The sequence below is a fragment of the Corythoichthys intestinalis genome, chromosome 17 (genome assembly GCF_030265065.1).
Source record: "Corythoichthys intestinalis isolate RoL2023-P3 chromosome 17, ASM3026506v1, whole genome shotgun sequence".
Classification (NCBI taxonomy): Eukaryota; Metazoa; Chordata; class Actinopteri; order Syngnathiformes; family Syngnathidae; genus Corythoichthys; species Corythoichthys intestinalis.
In genome coordinates, this window is record NC_080411.1 from 9,335,496 (window position 1) to 9,355,351 (window position 19,856).

At 36.8% G+C, this 19,856-nt stretch overlaps 1 protein-coding gene across 7 annotated transcripts in view; it reads right to left on the reverse strand.

The window, feature by feature from the left end:
* Positions 1 to 1,430: 1,430 nt before the first annotated feature.
* The window catches only part of LOC130905943 (calsenilin-like), a 39,642-nt gene continuing 21,216 nt past the window's right edge, over positions 1,431 to 19,856 (reverse strand). For 5 of the 7 annotated variants that reach the window (XM_057819758.1, XM_057819756.1, XM_057819753.1 and 2 more), the window contains 6 exons: positions 17,117 to 17,186; positions 14,761 to 14,831; positions 14,568 to 14,675; positions 8,737 to 8,841; positions 6,861 to 6,923; positions 1,431 to 6,794 (listed from right to left, as the gene is read on the reverse strand). In XM_057819758.1, the coding sequence (XP_057675741.1) occupies positions 6,747 to 6,794; positions 6,861 to 6,923; positions 8,737 to 8,841; positions 14,568 to 14,675; positions 14,761 to 14,831; positions 17,117 to 17,186 (465 nt within the window). In that variant the 3' untranslated portion in view covers positions 1,431 to 6,746. The remainder of the gene's footprint in view (positions 6,795 to 6,860; positions 6,924 to 8,736; positions 8,842 to 14,567; positions 14,676 to 14,760; positions 14,832 to 17,116; positions 17,187 to 19,856) is intronic. The other 2 variants (XM_057819755.1, XM_057819754.1) reach the window with 2 other exon arrangements.

The following is a 19,856-nucleotide window of genomic DNA, read 5'->3' on the forward strand; positions in this document are numbered from 1 at the left end:
ATGAAAGACACTTTTATTTATGCACACAAAGGCAACACAAATGTAATCCTTTTGAATCTTCTCCTCTGTGTGTCTGCAAAACCGCATTTAAAAAACAAAAAAAATTAAACTTTCCCGGTGTTAGTTGGTTATGTAAATGCTTTTATAATGATCATAAAAATATGTAGACTATTTAAACATGAACAAAGTTGCGCTTTTTTTCTGCCAACTGAGAATTCGTTACGAAGGACACTTTTATTTATGCACACAAAGGCAACAGAAATGTGATCCTTATGAATCTTCTCCTCTGTGTGTCTGGAAAACCCAAAGTTTTTTTTTTTTAATATTAAACTTTCCCCGCGTTATTTCGCTGTGTAAATGCTTTTATAATGATCATAAAAATATGTAGACTATTTAAACATTAAGAAAACTTGCGTTTTTTCTGCCAACTCGAAGAAATGAAAATAAATTGCTGCTGCTGCATTTTTTTTTCCCGCGTCACTCCCCAAAAAATTGATTGATCGGGCTTGGGCCTGGTCGGGCTTCAATACCAGCGGGCCGTGTCGGGTCGGGCTGGATTTTTTTAGGCCTGATCTAACCTCTATTGCACATATGTGTGTGTTATTTTGTTATTGCCTCACAGGGTATGTAGAATTATGAATATTGCAGTCATTAACGAATAGAAAATGTTACATAGGTTCTCGCGCCGTGTTCGTTTCCATGGTAACTGCTCATAGTTCTTTCAGTTTTGGTCTCGAGTCACATGCACTAAGGTTTTCTGGACTGACGTGTATGAACAGCTATGCTGTTCAACCCTAAACCCTAACCCGAAGTTCAGAATTTTGACATTAGGCTTAATCTTGGAATTAGCGGGGGTTTAATTAGTCGGTGGAATTGATTTCAACAAATTCCATGCAGTTAGTCAGTTATTTGTTAGTTTCAGGGCTCGGGGGAGACGGTCAACCTCTGCTGCCACCTTCTGTCAACACAATTGTCATCCAACATGCCTCCTAACATGCTTTGTGGCGTCACAGATGTAAATGACAATAAAAATTCATGTTTTGTGCTAATTATTTCTTTAGTTACTGTTCCAGTTGTTTCATTATTTGCTAGTTATGGTCTTTGGTAACACTTTATTTGACAGTGGTTCCATTAGCCTGTCATAAGACTATTATAATTATGACATGACACTGCCATGGGCATTAATGAATTCTCATGACGGATGGCAATGTGTGTGATCGGCCAAATTATCTCACTTTTGAATGGATGTAAAGATCCAAGCTAGACATAAACGGAGATAGTGACAATTCAAATGTCATTAATGCCCATGATAATGTCATGTTCTAATTATGATGGTCTTATGGCAGTCTTTTGACACCACTGTCAAAGAAAGTGTTACCTATTAACCCAAATAAATGAACAAATAAACCACACTGGATTATATGCCGCAGGATTCAAAATGAGGGAAAAAAGTAGAGGTTTATAGTCTGAAAATTATGGTACATACAACTTAAGAAAACATGTTTGAACCACGAGACAAGAAACATTGGACTTCATTTATGCCAAATTCAGTGTGATAGTTGATTTATAGGTTTGAACAGTTTTGGTGATTTTTGTCAACATCACAAAAAAGTATACAGTGGTTTATTCACTTCCAAGTCCATATCCTCTGTCTAACCCATTTACAGTAAAAACCACTAGCTGGTTGCTTGGCATGTGGTTTCTTTATAGTCTGATTAAGAGATGGCATAAATGGCTTCAGGGCCTGTGATTCATCCCAGACAACGCGGCAGACGGCAACGACTTAATGAACCAGTGCTGTGTTTGCACGGAGTGTTTTGCACGAGAACGCAAGAGTCCAGCGGGTGTCGAACAACAGAGATAATTGTTAACAGACATTTCTGTCCAATGAAATCACAAAGCATTGTCACATTTTCGGGGTCCTTGGAGCATTGCTCAATATTGTGTTCCCTTTAAGGGAAAACTTGAAACAGATACACTTTTGTTCGCAGTATTTAACCATGTGAATCAACTGACATAGGCTGCACAAAGATCTGTTTTATTGCGTTTTTAGCCACAGGTTTTTATCTTGCAAGGGAAACCTTTTGAACATTTAAAAAATTTGGCAATTTTTCATGCATCTCTCCAGGACTCAAGCAGGGGCGGATCCACCAGGATGGCATGGAGAGGCACTGCCACCCTAAAAGATAGGCGTGACACTTCAATCGCCACCACAGTTGGCACCGATAAAAATTTTAATTTGACATTTACTTACATCAATTAAGTAGTGGTGCAAGAGAGTATCCTTATAATCAATAATAATGATATAAAAGAGTATACAGATAGTCCCCGGGTTACGACGTAATGGACATAAGTGATTTCGACTTTACGACGCCGGAGTCTTGTCCGCCATTTTGCCTCCAGTGTTTTTTTAAAAAAAAAAATATCGTTCACTCTTGTTTTGTGTTGTATGCTGTTATTTTCGTGCAGGAAGCTTTTTGTGTTTATTGTGCGTTGTCAATTGCGGTCGAATATATGGACCGAGTTTATCAGATTATTTTTAATGATGTGTGGTAGTGCTGCAACGATTAATCGATTAACTCGAGTAATTCGATCAGAAAAAGCTTCGAATCACATTTTGCTGCTTCGAGGATTCGTTTAATTAAAGTGCCGTTGCAATGGTTTGTTTTGAAGGTGTTTGCATTTACTTTAGATTTGAGTGGCTACACTGCCCTCAAGTGGTGACAGTGAATATGACATAACTCATTTCACATGTCTGAATCCAGCTGCTCCCTGTTAAGACCAACATAAGCTAAGTTTAGAGGTACATTTTTTTTTTTTTGTGGGAATAGGTTTGAAGGATTTGTTAAGATAATTGTAAAAAAAAAAAAAAAAAAAGCGTTTTATAGCATTTAAGCAAGCAGACTTTTGCTCTGCAAGTTAACCAATTGTTCTGATGTTGTACTTCGATTCTCATTCATGAATTTTTTTTATACTGTTTGAGGCAAAGTTCAGGTATATAAATGGATTTTTAAATGCATTTATTGCTCTTGTGAAATGAAAGTGCAATTCTGCATAGTTTGAAAAAAACACTTGGGAATTTTGTTTTGTATTCCCATTCAATGCTCTTTTGAAAGAGCAATATTAGCAAGCCTTTGTTTTACATCTCCTAAAATTGATTTGCAATGCATTAAATGCTCCTAATCCGATTACTTGATTATTCAAACTAATTAATAGATTAATCGATTACTTAAATAATTGATAGCTGCAGCCCTAATGTGTGAACGCTAACTGATACTTGCTAATTGTTTGTGTGGAACTGTGGATTGTTATTGCTGTATCAGCAGCTCTTTATGAACACAAATTTGAATTACTGTTATAGAAGATGAAACTGATTTCATTTTTATTTTAGTTTCATTCAGCAAGTGTTATTGTCACCTTGTCCAATGCAGATTCTTGACTCTTGACAAGGTGATGATGCTGGAACTTTGGTTTGGTGCTGTTCCAGTGAGATTTACAAACATGACTGCCTGAAGAAAACATCGAAATTCCCTCAGTCCATGATGATATGGGGCTGCATGTTAGGCAAAGGCACTGGGGAGATGGCTGTGATTAAATCTTCAATAAATGCACAAGTTTACATTGAAATTTTAGACAGCTTTCTTATCCCTTCAACTGAAAATATATTTGTCATGTTCCAAGATGACATTGCATCATGCCACAGAGCTCAAACTGTTGAAACATTCCTTGGAGAAAGACTCATCCAGTCAATGTCATGGCCTGCAAATACCTCAGATCTCAACCCTATTGAAAACCTGTGGTGGAAATTGAAAAAAAAAAAAAAGGTCCACAGCAAGGCTCCGACCTCCAAGGATGATCTGGCAACTGCAATCAAAGAGAGTTGGCACCAAATTGATGAAGAATACTCATGAAGTCCATGCCTCAGAGACTGCAAGTTGTCATAAAAGCCAGAGGTGGCGCTACTAAAAACTAGAGATGTGTTTTGATTGTTATTTCTTTGTTTGTTTCTCATGATTCCATATTTTTTTCCATCAGAATGGAGTGATTCCATATTTCCCTGCACTTACTCTATAAAAGTAACATTTACTGACCACCACAATGTTTTCTATTCATTTCTTTTAGAGTTTCTGAATGCTAAAGAGTTGCACCTTTGAACTAATTCTATTATTTTTTTCAAGCTTTTTATCCGAGTTTGTTCTACATGATAAAATGTCTGAGTGAGTGCTCGTCCGAGACTTGTGATTCCATACCTTTTGCTAGGGGTTGTGTATATTATAGTATGAGTATAGTACTAGTAAGTATAGTAAGAGTGTGACAATATCTCGATACAGCGATATATCGCGATATTTTGCAACCCGATGGGTTATCGATATGCTCCCGCCAAGAATCGATACTTTTATTTAACATATTGGCCATACAAAGGAGTATGGATGCTGTAAACTGCTCAATGTTTGTTGAGCAATTCCTTGGTGGTCCACTAGGGGCGCTCGGGAGTAGCGGTGAGGGTAAAGTGCGCACAAGTTGTCTAGAGAAGAAGAGAGGAAGCTCCAAGTGGGTTGAAAAAATAAAGCTCCGTGAGAACGGTGGAGGAAAAAATGAGAAAAATATTGCTACAAATCACACATGGGGACACACTTTAGATTTTACACCAACAAGAAAGGAAGTAAGGTGAACAAGGACTTTGCTGTATGCAAGAATTGTCTAAGAAAAATAAGTTTCACTGGGAGCTGGTGACGTAGTGGACGCTGGAGTTTGTGAGCTTCGCTTTCATCACTTGAGGTAAGAAAGTTTTGCAATGTAATTGACTTTTTAATTTACATGTATTATTTTGATGACATTTGGTGTTGAATGATATAAAATGAACCAGGACCCTAAACTGGATGAAAATGAATATCGAACAAGCCCACATGAATTTACCGATTTGAGAACCAATTTCCATCCAGTTTACTACACAAACTGTTATTACTGTCATTTTGATACAATAAGCTATAAAAATGGTTTGAATAGGTTCCAAGATATATAAAGTGATGTGCATGATAATTAATGTAGCCTACATATTAAAAATAGGTAATTATTGATGTAGCCTACATATTAAAAATAGGTAATTATTGAATTTTTAATTTCTATACATTCAATTCATATTTTTTTTAATTCAATACTTCCAACACAAAAAAAAAAAAAAAAATCAGGATTTCAACTCAAACGCTATGAAGTAGCTAATATTTTTTGTTTTATTTTGTTGTTTTTAAGGTGAGGAAGACTGACTGAGCAAGTCTGACATCTTAAATGCTGAAGAAGTGCTCAAACCAAGCAACAAAGGTCATATACGAAGAAAAGACCCACCAATTTTATCATTGCCCCACTCCAAGCTCAACTGCTGACACCTACGGCACTTTTTATTTACTTTTTTTTTTAAAGATTTAAAACTTTAAAGAAATTAAGGGTGCCATTCATCATGATCTCTCCAAGCGATATCAGTGGTCGTGGTTGGTTTCCTCTATATGTGCAGGGGCACAATTTGCAGTAGATTTATATTTTACAGTAATGTTGCACAGAAAAGGTGTCACTGTTTAATAAATGACTTACAGTATTTTTTCTATTTTTAAATATCTTTTTTTTTTCTTTTTTCGTTTCAACAGTTGTATCGTAGAATGTCATGTATCCAATTTCCGACCAATATATCGATAATCGCTGTATCGTGATATAATCGTTATCGTGAGCCTTGTATCGCGAATCGTATCGTATCGTGAGGTGCCCTGAGGTTCCCACCCCTAAAGTATAGTATAGGTATATACATACTATATAAAATTATATATAATATAAATAAAAGTTTCTATATCAGTTTGCAAATGTCACTTTTTGTAGTGTCTACACACGATTTCTTAGCAAATATGTGTACACATCTGCCAAATGTTGACACTGGGGTGCAACAATTAATCAATATGGATCAATATATCGACAATAATTTATCGATATGGATCAATATATCAACTTATTAAGCAAAATTGAATGTTACGCAATCAAAATGCAAAATGATCATTTTCAGTATGCCGTTTCGTAAAAAAAAAAAAAAAAAAAAAAAATCAACTAATTTGTCACACATCAAAACTGATGAGTATTTTCTATATTGCTTTATGTAAATTGGAACTGATCGTGTTAATTGTCTTCATCATTTTGTATTAAATCAATTGAAGGCCTTTGAATTGAATCGTCACAGAATATCGTATTATCGTCCAATGAATTGATGATGTATTATACAGCCATAAAAATATTTGCCACCCTCAAAAAGTTGCTGCCTCCCTCTCACCAACCCATAAACATTTTTTAAGCTCCGCCCCTGGACAACAAAGGCCAAAACGAACATTTTCAATATTTTTAAGGCTAATGATATATTTCCTGTTACATTACTGTAGAAATGAAGTTCGATACTAAGCAATATAAGACAAGAGGAGAGAGATGTGACGACCTAGATTTTTGCAGAAAAATGCGACTTATAGTCTGAAAAATACGGTACTTTGCTTTTTTTTTTTTTTTGGCGTGCTCCTTTGGTTTCACTTCTTTTTATTAAATACAAACATACAGTATTCACTATTCCTGGTTTCAGAATCTGCGATCGGGATCCACATCAGCGGCTTGCTGTTCATTACATCTGTATAAGGAATTACAGTATTTAAAAAAAACAAAACCCTACAGTGATTTCTAAGGTTTACATTAGGCTGAGACGTTTGCAGTCCTTCTTCCTGAAGTTAGATGACGTTCTCAAATAGTTGCATTGATGACATAATACTCTCATCCTGTTCCAAACACATAAGAAACAAGTAAATGTAACGCACACTCATCCAAATGATGACGTCTATTACCTTTTGGCAGGTTTCTATGAATTCGTCAATGGTCACCACTCCGTCCCGGTTCCGATCCATTTTCTGGAAAGTCGCGGGTGGTTGTATTCATGAATTTATTCAACGGAACCTCAGGCTTAAAGACTTGCAGGCTTTTACTAAAATATGCCATTAGGAACACATTATTGCCATTGATTTAAAAATCTATAATATTTAGTACATGTTTTGACCTACAGAGGGTGCCATGTTTTATGCACGCAATGCACGCTGGGGGTGATGACGCGGTTGGACTGGACTGGGAGAATAGCTGTGCTAGCTAGCAAACGAAGCTAGTATGACGACTGGAATGATTTTGTCACATTCTGCTGCTGGTCAGATTGTTTTGTTACATAGATGTGAGATGAGTTTCCAACGTCGTACCTGCATCGAATTCCAGCTCATCAGCAGTTTCTTTAAACCGATCCTCGGCGGCTTGCCGAGATATTGACTTGCTGCCATTTGACAGTTTGTATATTCCTTCGTTTGTAGTTGCACCCAACCTACTCTAACGGACCCATTTTGTGTCTCCATTGACGGCCATGTATGTCAAACTTGTTGATGCTAATGTACTTCCAATGACGCATCTGTGAGTCGATGCCATTGATGGCCATGAACATCCTAATTTTTTCCCATTGTTTTTCAATGGGTAAAAAAATGTCCCCAAATCAACAGGAAATGACCAGATATCAACAGGACGTGTCCCCCAAATGTCCCCGAATCCATTGATGCTTATGGAGGGTGCTACTATTGACGTCCATGGACATCCAAATTGTTTACCATTCATTTTCAATGGGTAAAAAAAAATGTCCCCAAATCAACATGAAATGACCAGATATTAATAGGACTTGTCCCCCTAATTGTCCCCGAATCATTGATGCTTATGGAGGGTGCAGCCATTGATGTCCATGGACATCCAAATTAAATCCCATTCATTTTCAATGGATTAAAAAAAAAAATGTCCCCAAATCAACAGGAAATGATCATATATCAACAGGACGTGTCCCGCAAATGTCCTCGAATCCATTGACACTTATGGAGGGTGCTGCCATTGACGTCCATGGATATCCAAACTCTCCATTCATTTCCAATGGCATTTAATCATGTTTTTTCATTCTGTTGATGCTAATGTACTTGGATTCCATTGACGCGTATGTAAGTCGATATCATTGAAGTCCATGGACATCCAAAAATTTCCCCATACATTTTCAAAGGCAAAATAAAAATTCTCCAGATCAACAGGAAATGACCAGATATCAATACGACGTTTCCCACAAATGTCCCCGATTCCACTGACGCTTATAGAAGGTGCTGCCATTGACGTCCATGGACGTACACATTTTTTCCCATTCATTTTCAATGGCGAAAAAAAAAAACGTCCCCAAATCAACAGGAAGTGACCTGATATTGGCCCCGAAATGTCCCCAAGCCAACCTGGGCGGGGCTAAGATCTGTATCACCACAGAGCAAAGACCCAGAGTAATTTCTCCAGAAATTGCAGTTTCGAGTTGCTTTTGCTGCTCGTTTTGTGAAATATCGACAGTGCTTTCCTGCTCATCACTTTTCCATTCAGATTTAAATTGAAAGGGCAGAACTGAAGACATGTTTATGTTGCTAACGAGTGACACTTTGGAAGTACGGCAGCGCTGCCCAGTGATGTCACCACCCAGAGTGCATTGCGTCGTCAACAACAATGGCGACCTATTAGTTAAAAATTTTTCAAATTTTATAAAATCAAAAACATTAAGAGGGGTTTGAATATCAAATTACTATAACTCATACTAACATTTATCTTTTAAGAACTACAAGTCTATTTGTCCGTGGTTCCCTTTATAAACAAAGATTTGTCTGAACAAAGTACCTGAAAGAATTTCTCCACATGTTCATAGGGGGAATCTTCTCGTACGCTGGGTAAGGTGTACCTGCCCATCATGTCATAGATGGACGTCATTATTGCCAACATGTCCTGTGAGGAATGAGAAAAACACGATAAGATATCACAAAAAGGCATTAGGTCTTCCTCTACGGAGTCAGAACATTAAAAATGTTAGCATCGCAGAGATAAGACAAACCACATAATTTGGAAATTTTAATGTCAGTGCCCAGATTTCCTCTTATGTTCAATTATCACTGAGTGCGCCTAAATGTTTTTCAATTGTCTGAGTTTCCCAGTTCATAAAATGGAACTATCATCGAGAGCAGCATATCTCTGCCTAAGCAGCCAAACTCAAAGCATCACCATATTTGATAGCAAGGTCACTGACCTTTAACTTCTTTACCACAAAATTTAAATGTCCCGTTTTATATTAAAAACATATCCTGCAAATTTGATCATAATCAAATCCCGAACATCCCTTTTCTGACCTCTGTGACCTTTGACCTCGCCATCAAGGTGAAAACGTTAAATTGAAGTAAGCACACATTTACTACCATTTAAACTCTGATTAATTCCAAATATAGCTTTTAATACTGCAAATTATGCTTTGTCCCACTGGCATCATGAGGCCTCTCAAGCCCCCCCTAAAAAAAAAAAAAAAACCCTGCCATATTTACTATGAAGTTGCCAGACTATTAGTTTAAAGTGCGTGCGACAGGATTAAAAAAAAGTCTTAAATAGCATTATTATGTAAATTAGAATCATATTTTGAGACGATTCGACTATATACAACAATTTGGGAAAGCGCAGATGACGAGAAATGAGTCTTTTAATCCGCCGTTTAGCCATGCCTACCATTATAGGGCTCTAGCGTCCCCTACAGGAGGATGACATCGGGAGTGTCATGGTTTCATCTGATTTTGAATTCAGCCCATTGAGGGGGAATTATTCAGAACGAGGAAAATGCAACGAAGAGAGCCGCAAAATGTCATTGTTTCAGTCTCTCTACTCCAATATTTTTACAAGATATTCTTTTTATCGAAGTATTTTCCCCCAATTGCTAAATAAATTGTATGGTCATGACAGATAACAGTCTTGTGCTAAATGGAATATGAAATAATAAAAATGCATTTATTTAGTACAACATGGCAAAATTACTCCATAATGGTCAAAACTGTCGGCTTCACTTATACTGTCACACCTCCTGTACGATATTTTATGCCACCGTAGTTAGTCAGGCTTTTGTCATTTCCCTGCCCCGGCTTCGGAGAATGTAAACAAACCAAGAGGCGTGACAGCTAGCCGACATGGTATCCCAAACCTAGTGACGTCTCAAAGTGTTATTTTCACTTTTCGAAGCGAAAAATCACACAAAACTTGCCCTCATGTCACACGGCGGCAGAATTGTCGATTGCCATCGCCGATCGGCAACCCGCCCGGTGGTGAGCAAGTTACAGCTCGTTCCCCCTGCTACGGACAAGAGAGTTCGGTGGGGAAGCAGCTGGAAAGTACCGCCGGACACACCGGCCGACGTCGGAGGAGTGCGTAGCTGCCACATGGTCAACAGGAATATGCCGTAAAATAATGCTTTACTACACGGCGAAGACGTAAACAGAGAGCGGCATGCAGTTGTTGTGCAGCTAATACGGCAGGATGTGTCTGAGGAGAACTTTTCTACATGTCAGTTTGTAGTGTTTACTTTGTAATCGCTGCATTCGCGGCCATTTTTAACACAAAGTTGCAATTTCTGATGGTGTTGAAAATTTAAAAGAACACTGGGCACACGAAGAGTGCAATAAGCCGAGTATAGAGGGGGGTGTGCAAACAAGTCGGCGGTCATCGGCCGAGTGATATTCTCGGTGGACAATCAGCCACAGAATGCAAGCCACCTCCGTATTAAAACGTGTGCCATGATCCCAGTATTTGACATAATACGATGTTTACTCACTTCTTCGTTAGTCCAATAGTCCCACAGTAGTAGGGCTTGTTTTGGCCAATATCCTTGGTGAACGGGAACCTTTTGAAACCCAAAAAGGCTAACACGCCTCTCCCTGGTGCGGCAACAATTTTCTGCAGCCTCTCCCTGGTGCGGCAAAAATTTTCTGACGCCGTTTGGGTGGCGTGATGCGAAAAATAACCGAATTAATCCGCAAAATCAGAGGAATCCGCAGTCCATCTGCATGCTATAAAGCAATGCTGTATTGTGAGATGCTGACCCGGGTGACGTCAAATTCGTATTCATCCTAAACCCGAGACTGGGGCCGGAAGTCACTCATTTTCATGGCGCGGGATTCAAAAATTGAATATATAAAATGATCGCTACCACGCAAATCCAAGCGGTCCATTTCATTCAGGATCATAAAACACCGCGCGTGAAATAAATATGCTTTTTGGTGCCAGACGCACTTTAACCTGTGACTTGCTCGTACCGGCACTACCTCTGACGGCCACAGTAGAGCGTGAACGTGAATAGATGGATGAAGGATGGACGTAAGAGGGATTTCAAGAAAGTGATTATTTATCACTGCTGGGAGTAACAGTTAGTTAGCTCCAACCCCCAGCTACCACAGCAGAAAGTCCCATGTAACTAATAAACCAAATGCTCCGTGTTTGACAAATCAAAACTTCCACACTACAATCTCTGCGCACGTCTTATATTTTTTTGTTTTGCGTTCAAAAGTTACATCCCAGCTCTAAAATAACACTGCTACTTAGCTACTGCTAGCTAGTTAGTCTGAAATACATTGTGAAGGTCCAGGTTGTTTATAGAGTTAGGTCTTTTTAAAATTTTTTTTATTTATTTATTTTTTAAAAAAACTATCTTTGGGGTGACTTTCTTCGAATCTGGGGCATCAGTTGTGTTTCTCATTTTACACATAGATGAGTACAGGAGCTGAGCTCATTCACGTACAGTATGGGCCAAAAGTTTGGACACACCTCATTCAATGCAACACAAATGAAGGCCCCAACCCCAAATGGCAAGAGTGTGCGAAAAAGTCCTCTGAGCAGAGTGTGGCTACTTTGAGGATACTACGGATTGAAGAAGATGATTATATATAGCATACACACACACACATAAAAAACTAGAAATCAAGAAAATAGTAGTATTTTTCAAGGTTTGAAATTAAATTGTTGTCACATATGTGCCTAAAATGTAATTTGTGCGATTTACAAATATTTGGGAGCAAACAATTACTGCGTTATGAGCGAAAGTCATGGCATTAGCTTCTATGATTACACACACACACACTCACACATATACAGTATATATATATATATATATATATATATATATATATATATATATATATATATATATATATATATATATATTAGGGCTGTCAAACGATTAACATTTTTAATCGAGTTAATTAGAGCTTAAAAATTAATCGTAATTAATCGCAATTCAAACCATCTATAAAATATGCCATATTTTTATGTAAATTATTGTTGGAATGGAAAGATAAGACACACGACGGATATATACATACAACATACTGTACATCAGTACTGTATTTATTGTAACAATAAATCCACAAATGGCATTATTAACATTCTTTCTGTTAAAGTGATCCACGGATAGAAAGACTTGTAGTTCTTAAACGATAAATGTTATAGTTACAAGTTATAGTAATTTTATATTAAAACCCCTCTTCATGTTTTTGTTTTAATAAAATTTGTAAAATTTTCAATCAAAAGTAGAGTTAATATAATAATAAGAAGAATAAAAATAACAATAATAAAAATATAGTGAAAAGTTTTACGTGTATTTTGCATAGCTATTTTGATATGGAATGCCAGTTCATTTTGCAGTGTTGTTTAACTGTGTGTCAGAATAGGGCCTCATTACTATAGACTGAAGTGCTTTTCTTTTTGTGAACATTATTTTTTTTTTTGGAGAGAGATAGGAATATTATTTTTGTTGTGCTTTCACTAAACGACATTTATGTTTGTTGTGAAGCAGTTGCCGAAGCTTATGCCAATAAACGGCACGGTCCAAAGAACACCTGTGTCCACTCGCCTTTACTGTATAACATATACAGTGGGGAGAACAAGTATTTGGGAAAAACCCATTGGCAGTGTATCAAATATTTGTTCTCCCCACTGTATCTGTACATATCTTACCCAAAATACAACAAGAGACACATAATTGCCACTAAAAGAAAGAAAACTTACTGAAATATGTGTGGAGCACAAATAGCAATTTGCATTGCATTGTGAATACAGCATAAACGTCTCACAACTACTAATTCTCCCACGTTTAGAGGAAATAAAATGAGTATGGAACGGCGCTGCCCCCAAGCGGCCGGTGGCATTCTCTTCACTCTTAATGTCCATAAACGGCCTCATTGTAATCTGTTTGAGGCAATATGCGAGCGGGTCATTCATTGCATGCGTTAATTGCGTCAAATATTTTAACGTGATTAATTAAAAAAATTAATTAACGCCCGTTAACGCGATAATTTTGACAGCCCTAATATATATATATATATATATATATATATATATATATATATATATATATATATATATATATATATATATATATATATATATATATATATATATATATATATACATATATAGATATATATATATACTGCGGAAAACACAGACAAGACTGAAAAAGCTCTTGCACCCCTCTTTAAAATAAACTGCTGTATTTTAAGCCAAAAGAACTGTTGTGTTTGATAGAACAATATGTCTATATGCTGCCATAGCAGATTTATGGCGCACTAAGCCTCCGAACTATTTTTAATTTGTCCGTTTTACCCTGAAAACACCAGTTTACAGACGTCGTGCAACCGCTTTTGTTTCAACCTAGCCATAAAAAGAAGGTAAGTAATTATATTTATTATTCAAAAGGTCTGTCATTTTTAGCTTGGAGTCATTAATTGATGTCTAAATTTTAGTTTGAAAAAAAAAAACAACTTAAAAAAATTATTCACTCACATATTTTAAACTTTTATACGAATTACGTCACAATGAAAAATTTGGCATCTGTAAAAAAGTCACAGATATCTACCTCATAACTATCGCTTAATTGTATTTTTTTTGTTACTGTCGCATTTCCCCCGATATGTTACATGATAAATAATCGATCCAAACAAAAACAATTGAAAAATAACGTTTAAAAGGGTAACTATATGAAAAAGAAAATCTCAACCACTCCTTGTTGTCTGCGATTTCTGCATTGTGACCCTTGTTATATCACCATGTTTCACCCATAAAATTTTTAAAAAATCCGGCTGTGGCCATTCACACCTGTGTCTTGACACTCGGTGATACATGCTACATGGAGTTTTTGGATTGAACCTAGGTGATAATAAGTACGCGATAATATCTAGTTAAAATTGTGGCGTCTTTAATTCTGCTCTGGCGTGCTCTCGCCTCTAATTAGGGTTTTGCTGTGTAAAAAAAAAAAATTTTTTTTTTTTTCAAAAAATGCCTTCCTGTTCAAAATTTTTGTTCCCCCAGAAAATTGAGATTTTAAGCTTTCCAATGATGTATCACACATGCATTTCGAACAATTTTGAAAGTTGGTCAAATTGAGGGTCTCAGAGTGGAACGGAAGTCACCTGAGTGTTTTCCGCCATATAACGCTACGTTCACTTACAGCCTGTTCATCTCCTGGGGGCTAAGCCCCCCAAATTCTTAAAATCTCGTGACGCCCCTGCTTTGTCCTGACATTTTTTAAGCTTTCTAGCCACATCTTTGGTAAAGAAGACTGCAATCACAACTTAAATACTTAGTGTCTTCTCTATACGAGATTTTTTTCAATTCCAAAACTCCAAATGTGTTTTCGTTGCATCAACCTCCTTCGTGATGTAGCCATCCTTGTTGATGTCATAAAGATTGAAGGCCCAGCGTAGCTTCTCCGTCACCGAACCTCGAAGCAGTACGGATAAGCCCAGCACAAAGTCCTGTCAAAGTAATATAACTGATGTTTTTCACCAAAAAAATCGAATTGAATAATGACTTGAGCGGTAATTGCCTGTGAACTCGTACCTCAAATCGGATGGCTCCGCTTCTGTCCATGTCAAAGGCGTTGAAGAGGAAATGTGCGTACATTGTGGCATCTGAAGTGCAAAAGAAAAGATGTGAAGACGCACAAACAATTCATCTCAATTACCAATGTTGTTTTTGGCAGCCCTTTTAATTTTCGTCTCAGTCTTTTGGACGATAACACTTATTAGTCTTAGTCATATTTTAGTCATTTCAAAATTTGTCTTCCTCTAATTTTAGTTGATGTTTACTCAAACTGTTTTCATCTGTAAAATTCCTAAACTTTAATCCCAAAACATATTAATGTTTCCATCTGTTTCTGAGTGAATCCATGTGGGCTCCAGTAGGTCTTCTGCAATATTTAAGGCAACTGTGGTGTAATTCAATGGAAGATTCATCTGAAAAATCCACCTTTTGCCACAAAACAGTGAAGTTTGCTGGTGGCAAAATCATGGTCTGGGGTTACATCCAGTATGGGGGTGTGCGAGAGATTGGCAGGGTGGATGCCAACATAAATAGTATGAAACATTAACAAATCTTAGCTGCCTCTTACATTCCTAACCATAAAAAGGGACAAATTCTGCAGCAGGATGGTGCTCCATCGCATACTTCAATCAAGATCCTCCAGCACTGGCCAGCCCAGTCACCAGACATGAACATCATTGAGCATGTCTGGGGTAGGATGAAAGAGGAAGCATGGAGGACGAAACCCAAGAATGTTGATGAACTCTGGGAGGCATGCAAGACTGCTTTCTTTGATGTTCCGGATGACGTCATCAATAAATTGTATGAATCCTTGCCGAGCCGCATGGATGCAGTCCTTTAAGCCCATGGAAGTCATACAAAATATTAAATTTGGATCTCACAGCACCACTACTTAATTCGCTTATGTTATGTAACATATTTTTGTATTTGAAGTACATTTTTTTGTTCAATTTTCACACTACTTGTTGTAGGCAAGAAAACGTTTGTCTTGCCAAAATTTGACCTTTATGTCTTCATTAAATGATAAATCTTTTTTTCTGTGAAACAAATATATTTTTGTACATTTAACATCATTTGGGAGGCTCTTAGTTTTCATATGAGCCATTTCTGAAACCAATTGAATAATTAAAAGTCAGGTTATTAGCAATTGTTTCTACAAAATGGATAAGCGACAAGACTTGTCAGAGACTGTACGTTATGCTAACATTACGTGACGCATTAACAATGAGAACATGCCTGGTATTTTAATGGAACATAAGTATTAAGATTTATTAAGAGTTATTTAGAACTAATTCCTCTAGCTGTGGCTACCTGCCTTTTAGCCCACGATAACCTTTTTTTATTTTCTTCATTTCAGTAAGAGTAACCTTTGCCTGTCCCTTACAAGTTTTTCGCTAACTCCAAACTTTCTTTCTGCTGCTCGGCTACCGTTTGCGGCTGCGTATCTCACTACTTGCAGCTTGTAATTTGCAGAATGATTTTTTTTTTTTTTGGTGCCATTTTGTTTAGCCTTTCACAGTTGTTTTTATTTTTTTTTTGTAAGTTACTGCCAATGTTGAAACACAGGCCTCGAGCGCCCTTTTTAGCGCCCTTTTGCGGTTTAGTGTGAAAATAACATGTGAAATGACATAATAATCTGCTAATAATTTTCACTAGGGCTGTCAAAATGATCGCGTTAACGGGCAGTAATAAATTTATTAAATTAATCACGTTAAAATATTTGACGCATTTATCGAACATGCCCCGCTCAAACAGATTAAAATGACAGCACTGTGTAATGTCCACTTGTTACTTGTGTTTTTCGGTGTTTTGTCGCCCTCTGCTGGCGCTTGGGTGCGACTGATTTTATGGGTTTCAGCACCACATGTGCATTGTGTAATTATTGACATCAACAATGGCGAGCTACTAGTTTATTTTTTGAATGAAAATGTTACAAATTGTATTCAAACGAAAACATTAAGAGGGGTTTTAATGTAAAATTTATATAACGTGTGGGAACATTTATCTTTTAAGAACTACAAGTCTTTTTATCCATGGATCGCTTCAACAGAATGTTAATAATGTTAATGCCATCTTGTTGATTTATTGTTATAATAAACAGATACATGTACTTATGGACCATATGTTGAATGTATATAACCGTCTTGTGTCTTATCTTTCCATTCCAACAGTAATTTACAGAAAAATATGGCATATTTTATAGGTGGTTTGAATTGCCAATTTAATTACGATTAATTTTTAAGCTGTAATTAACTCAGTTAAAATTTTTAATTGTTTGACAGCCCTAAATTTCACACATAAATCGCTCTAGAGGACAAAAAAATCAGTGACTTACAGTCCGAAAAAAACGGTACGTTAATAACAATGTTTTTACCTCCTTGAGGGAAGAACTGTGAGTAAATCGTCTTAAAGGTTTCTTCATCCACAAGCCCACTGGGACATTCCTGTTTGTGGGAATTGGAACGTATAACAATAACAAGTTAGTTAAAAGACACGAGGGGGTTAGAGAATTACTATGTTCATTGATTGCATGTGTGCTTCTTGAACTAAAACATGTCCAGATGTTTTTTTGGGTTCAGATAAGAAGGCACTGAGTTTATTGATGTTGCTAGAGTACAAGTAAACCCTAGACTATTTGCAGCCAATCAGAGGACAACTATCAACAAACAAAAATTCACACTCTTACCAATGGACAACTGAGAGTCTTGTGTAATCTAAAACAATTGTTGACTCATAGAATTCATAATGTATTGACAGGACACTGGGCGCGGGGCCGATAAATAAAAAAGCTGACCGAGTGGAATCTCAGAATAAGAGCTTTTTTTGTTGAAAATTCTGTGATTAAATGCTTAAATCCCCGAATTCTTTATAAATATGAACGTGAAACAGTCTCGATTCTTGGTTAAAAGCAAAAAAAAAAACCCGGGCAGTTTGCGTTTATTTTATATAAATATGCCGATCGATCGGGTCCGATCACGTCATTTTCAAAGTATCGGAATCGGCAAAAAAATATCGGCCATGTCTTTTTTTAATATATATATATTTTTTAATTAAATCGTTTTCTAATTGTATTTAACGTTACAGACATAATATGTTACACTTATCCAGAGTCTTTAGTTTAGGCTTAAGGTAGGGTTATCAAATTTATCCCAATAACGGCGGAAATTAATTTTTAAAGAATGTATCACGTTAAAATATTTAACGCAATTAATGCATGCGCTGCACGGCCCACTCACGCATTGTGGTGTTCAATCTGTACTGGCGCCGGTTTACCTATGGCGGAAAACACTCAGGTGACTTGAAGTTCCGCTCTGAGCCCCCCAATTTGGCCAAATTTCAAAATTGTCCGATATGCATGTGTGATACATCATTGGAAAGCCTAAAATCTCAATTTTCTGGGGGAACAAAAATTTTGAACAGGAAGGCATTTAAAAAAAAAAAAAAAATTAAACCGCAAAACCCTAACTGGCGGCGAGAGTACGCGAGAACAGAATTAAAGATGCCACAATTTTAACGAGATATTATCGCGTACATACCATGTTTCGATCCAAAAACTTGATGTAGCATGTATCACCGAGTGTCAAGACACACCTGTGAATGGCCTCAGCCGGATTTAAAAAAAAATTTATGCGTAAAACTAGGTGATACAACAAGGGTCGCGATGCAGAAATCGCAGACAACAAGGAGTGGTTGAGATTTTCTTTTTCATATGGTTACCCTTTTAAACGTTATTTTTCAATTTTTTTTTGTTTGGATCGATTATTTATCATCTAACATATCGGGGAAAATGCAACAGTAACGAAAAAAATTCCAATTAACCGATAGTTATGCGGTAGATATCCGTGACTTTTTTACAGACGCCAAATTTTTCATTGTGACGTAATTTGTTTAAAAGTTTAAAATATGCGAGTGAATAATTTTTTAAAGTCGTTTTTTTTTTTTAAACTAAATATTAGACATCAATTAATGATTCTAAGCTAAAAATGACAGACATTTTGAATGATAAATATAATTACTTACCTTCTTTTTATGGCTAGGTTGAAACAAAAGCGGTTGCGCGACGTCTTTAAACGGGGGTTTTCAGGGTATAACGGACAAATTGAAAATAGTTTGGAGGCTTATTTTTCCATGAATCTGCTATGGCAGCATATAGACATATTGTTCTATCAAACACAACAGTTGTTTTGGCCTAAAATACAGCAGTTTCTTTTAAAGAGGAGTGCAAGAGCAGAAACCGCTTTTTCTGTCTTGTCTGTGTTTTCCGCCCTATATATAGAGCTAAATGGCAGCATAATATGAGTAGAGTAAGTTTTGGCAGCCCTTGGAGCCTTTTTTTAATTGGCTAAAGCCTTACAATCCCTCTCCCTACGATTACAAACATCTTGGGAAGCAATATGGGGAAGAAAGGTAGCAATTGATCTTTTTCTTAACACCCTATGTTATTTCCCAAAGCAGAGAAGATATATCAATTGGTACCACTACGCACAGTCATGGGTGCACTTCCCATCATGCATTTGGGCATTTTGGCTACAGTATCATTTACTGAAAGCTCAACAAATACACTAGATGGCAATATTTAGTCACAATATACAAAGTCACATTTTTCCTTTAAGAATTACAAGTCTTTCTATGCGTGGATCCCTCTCACAGAAAGAATGTTAATAATGTAAATTCCATCTTGAGGATTTATTGTTATAATAAACAAATACAGTACTTATGTACTGTATGTTGAATGTATATACATATTCGTCCGAGTTTTATTCATTTTTTTCTTAATGCATCGCCAAAATGTAAATGATCGGGAAATATTATCGGGAATGATTGGAATTGAATCTAAAATAAAGCAATCGGATCGGGAAAAATCGGGATCGGCAGATACTCAAACTAAAACGATCGGGATCGGATCGGGAGTAAAAAAAACATGATCGGAACAACCCTAGTAATTACAGTGCCTTGCAAAAGTATTCGCCCCCCTTGAATCTTGCAACCTTTCGCCACATTTCAGAATGTCAGTCTCTCGATGTGCAAAACTGATAGAAACATACCCCAAGTGACTTGCAGCTGTAATTGGAGCAAAAGGTGGCGCTACAAAGTATTAACGCAAGGGGGCCGAA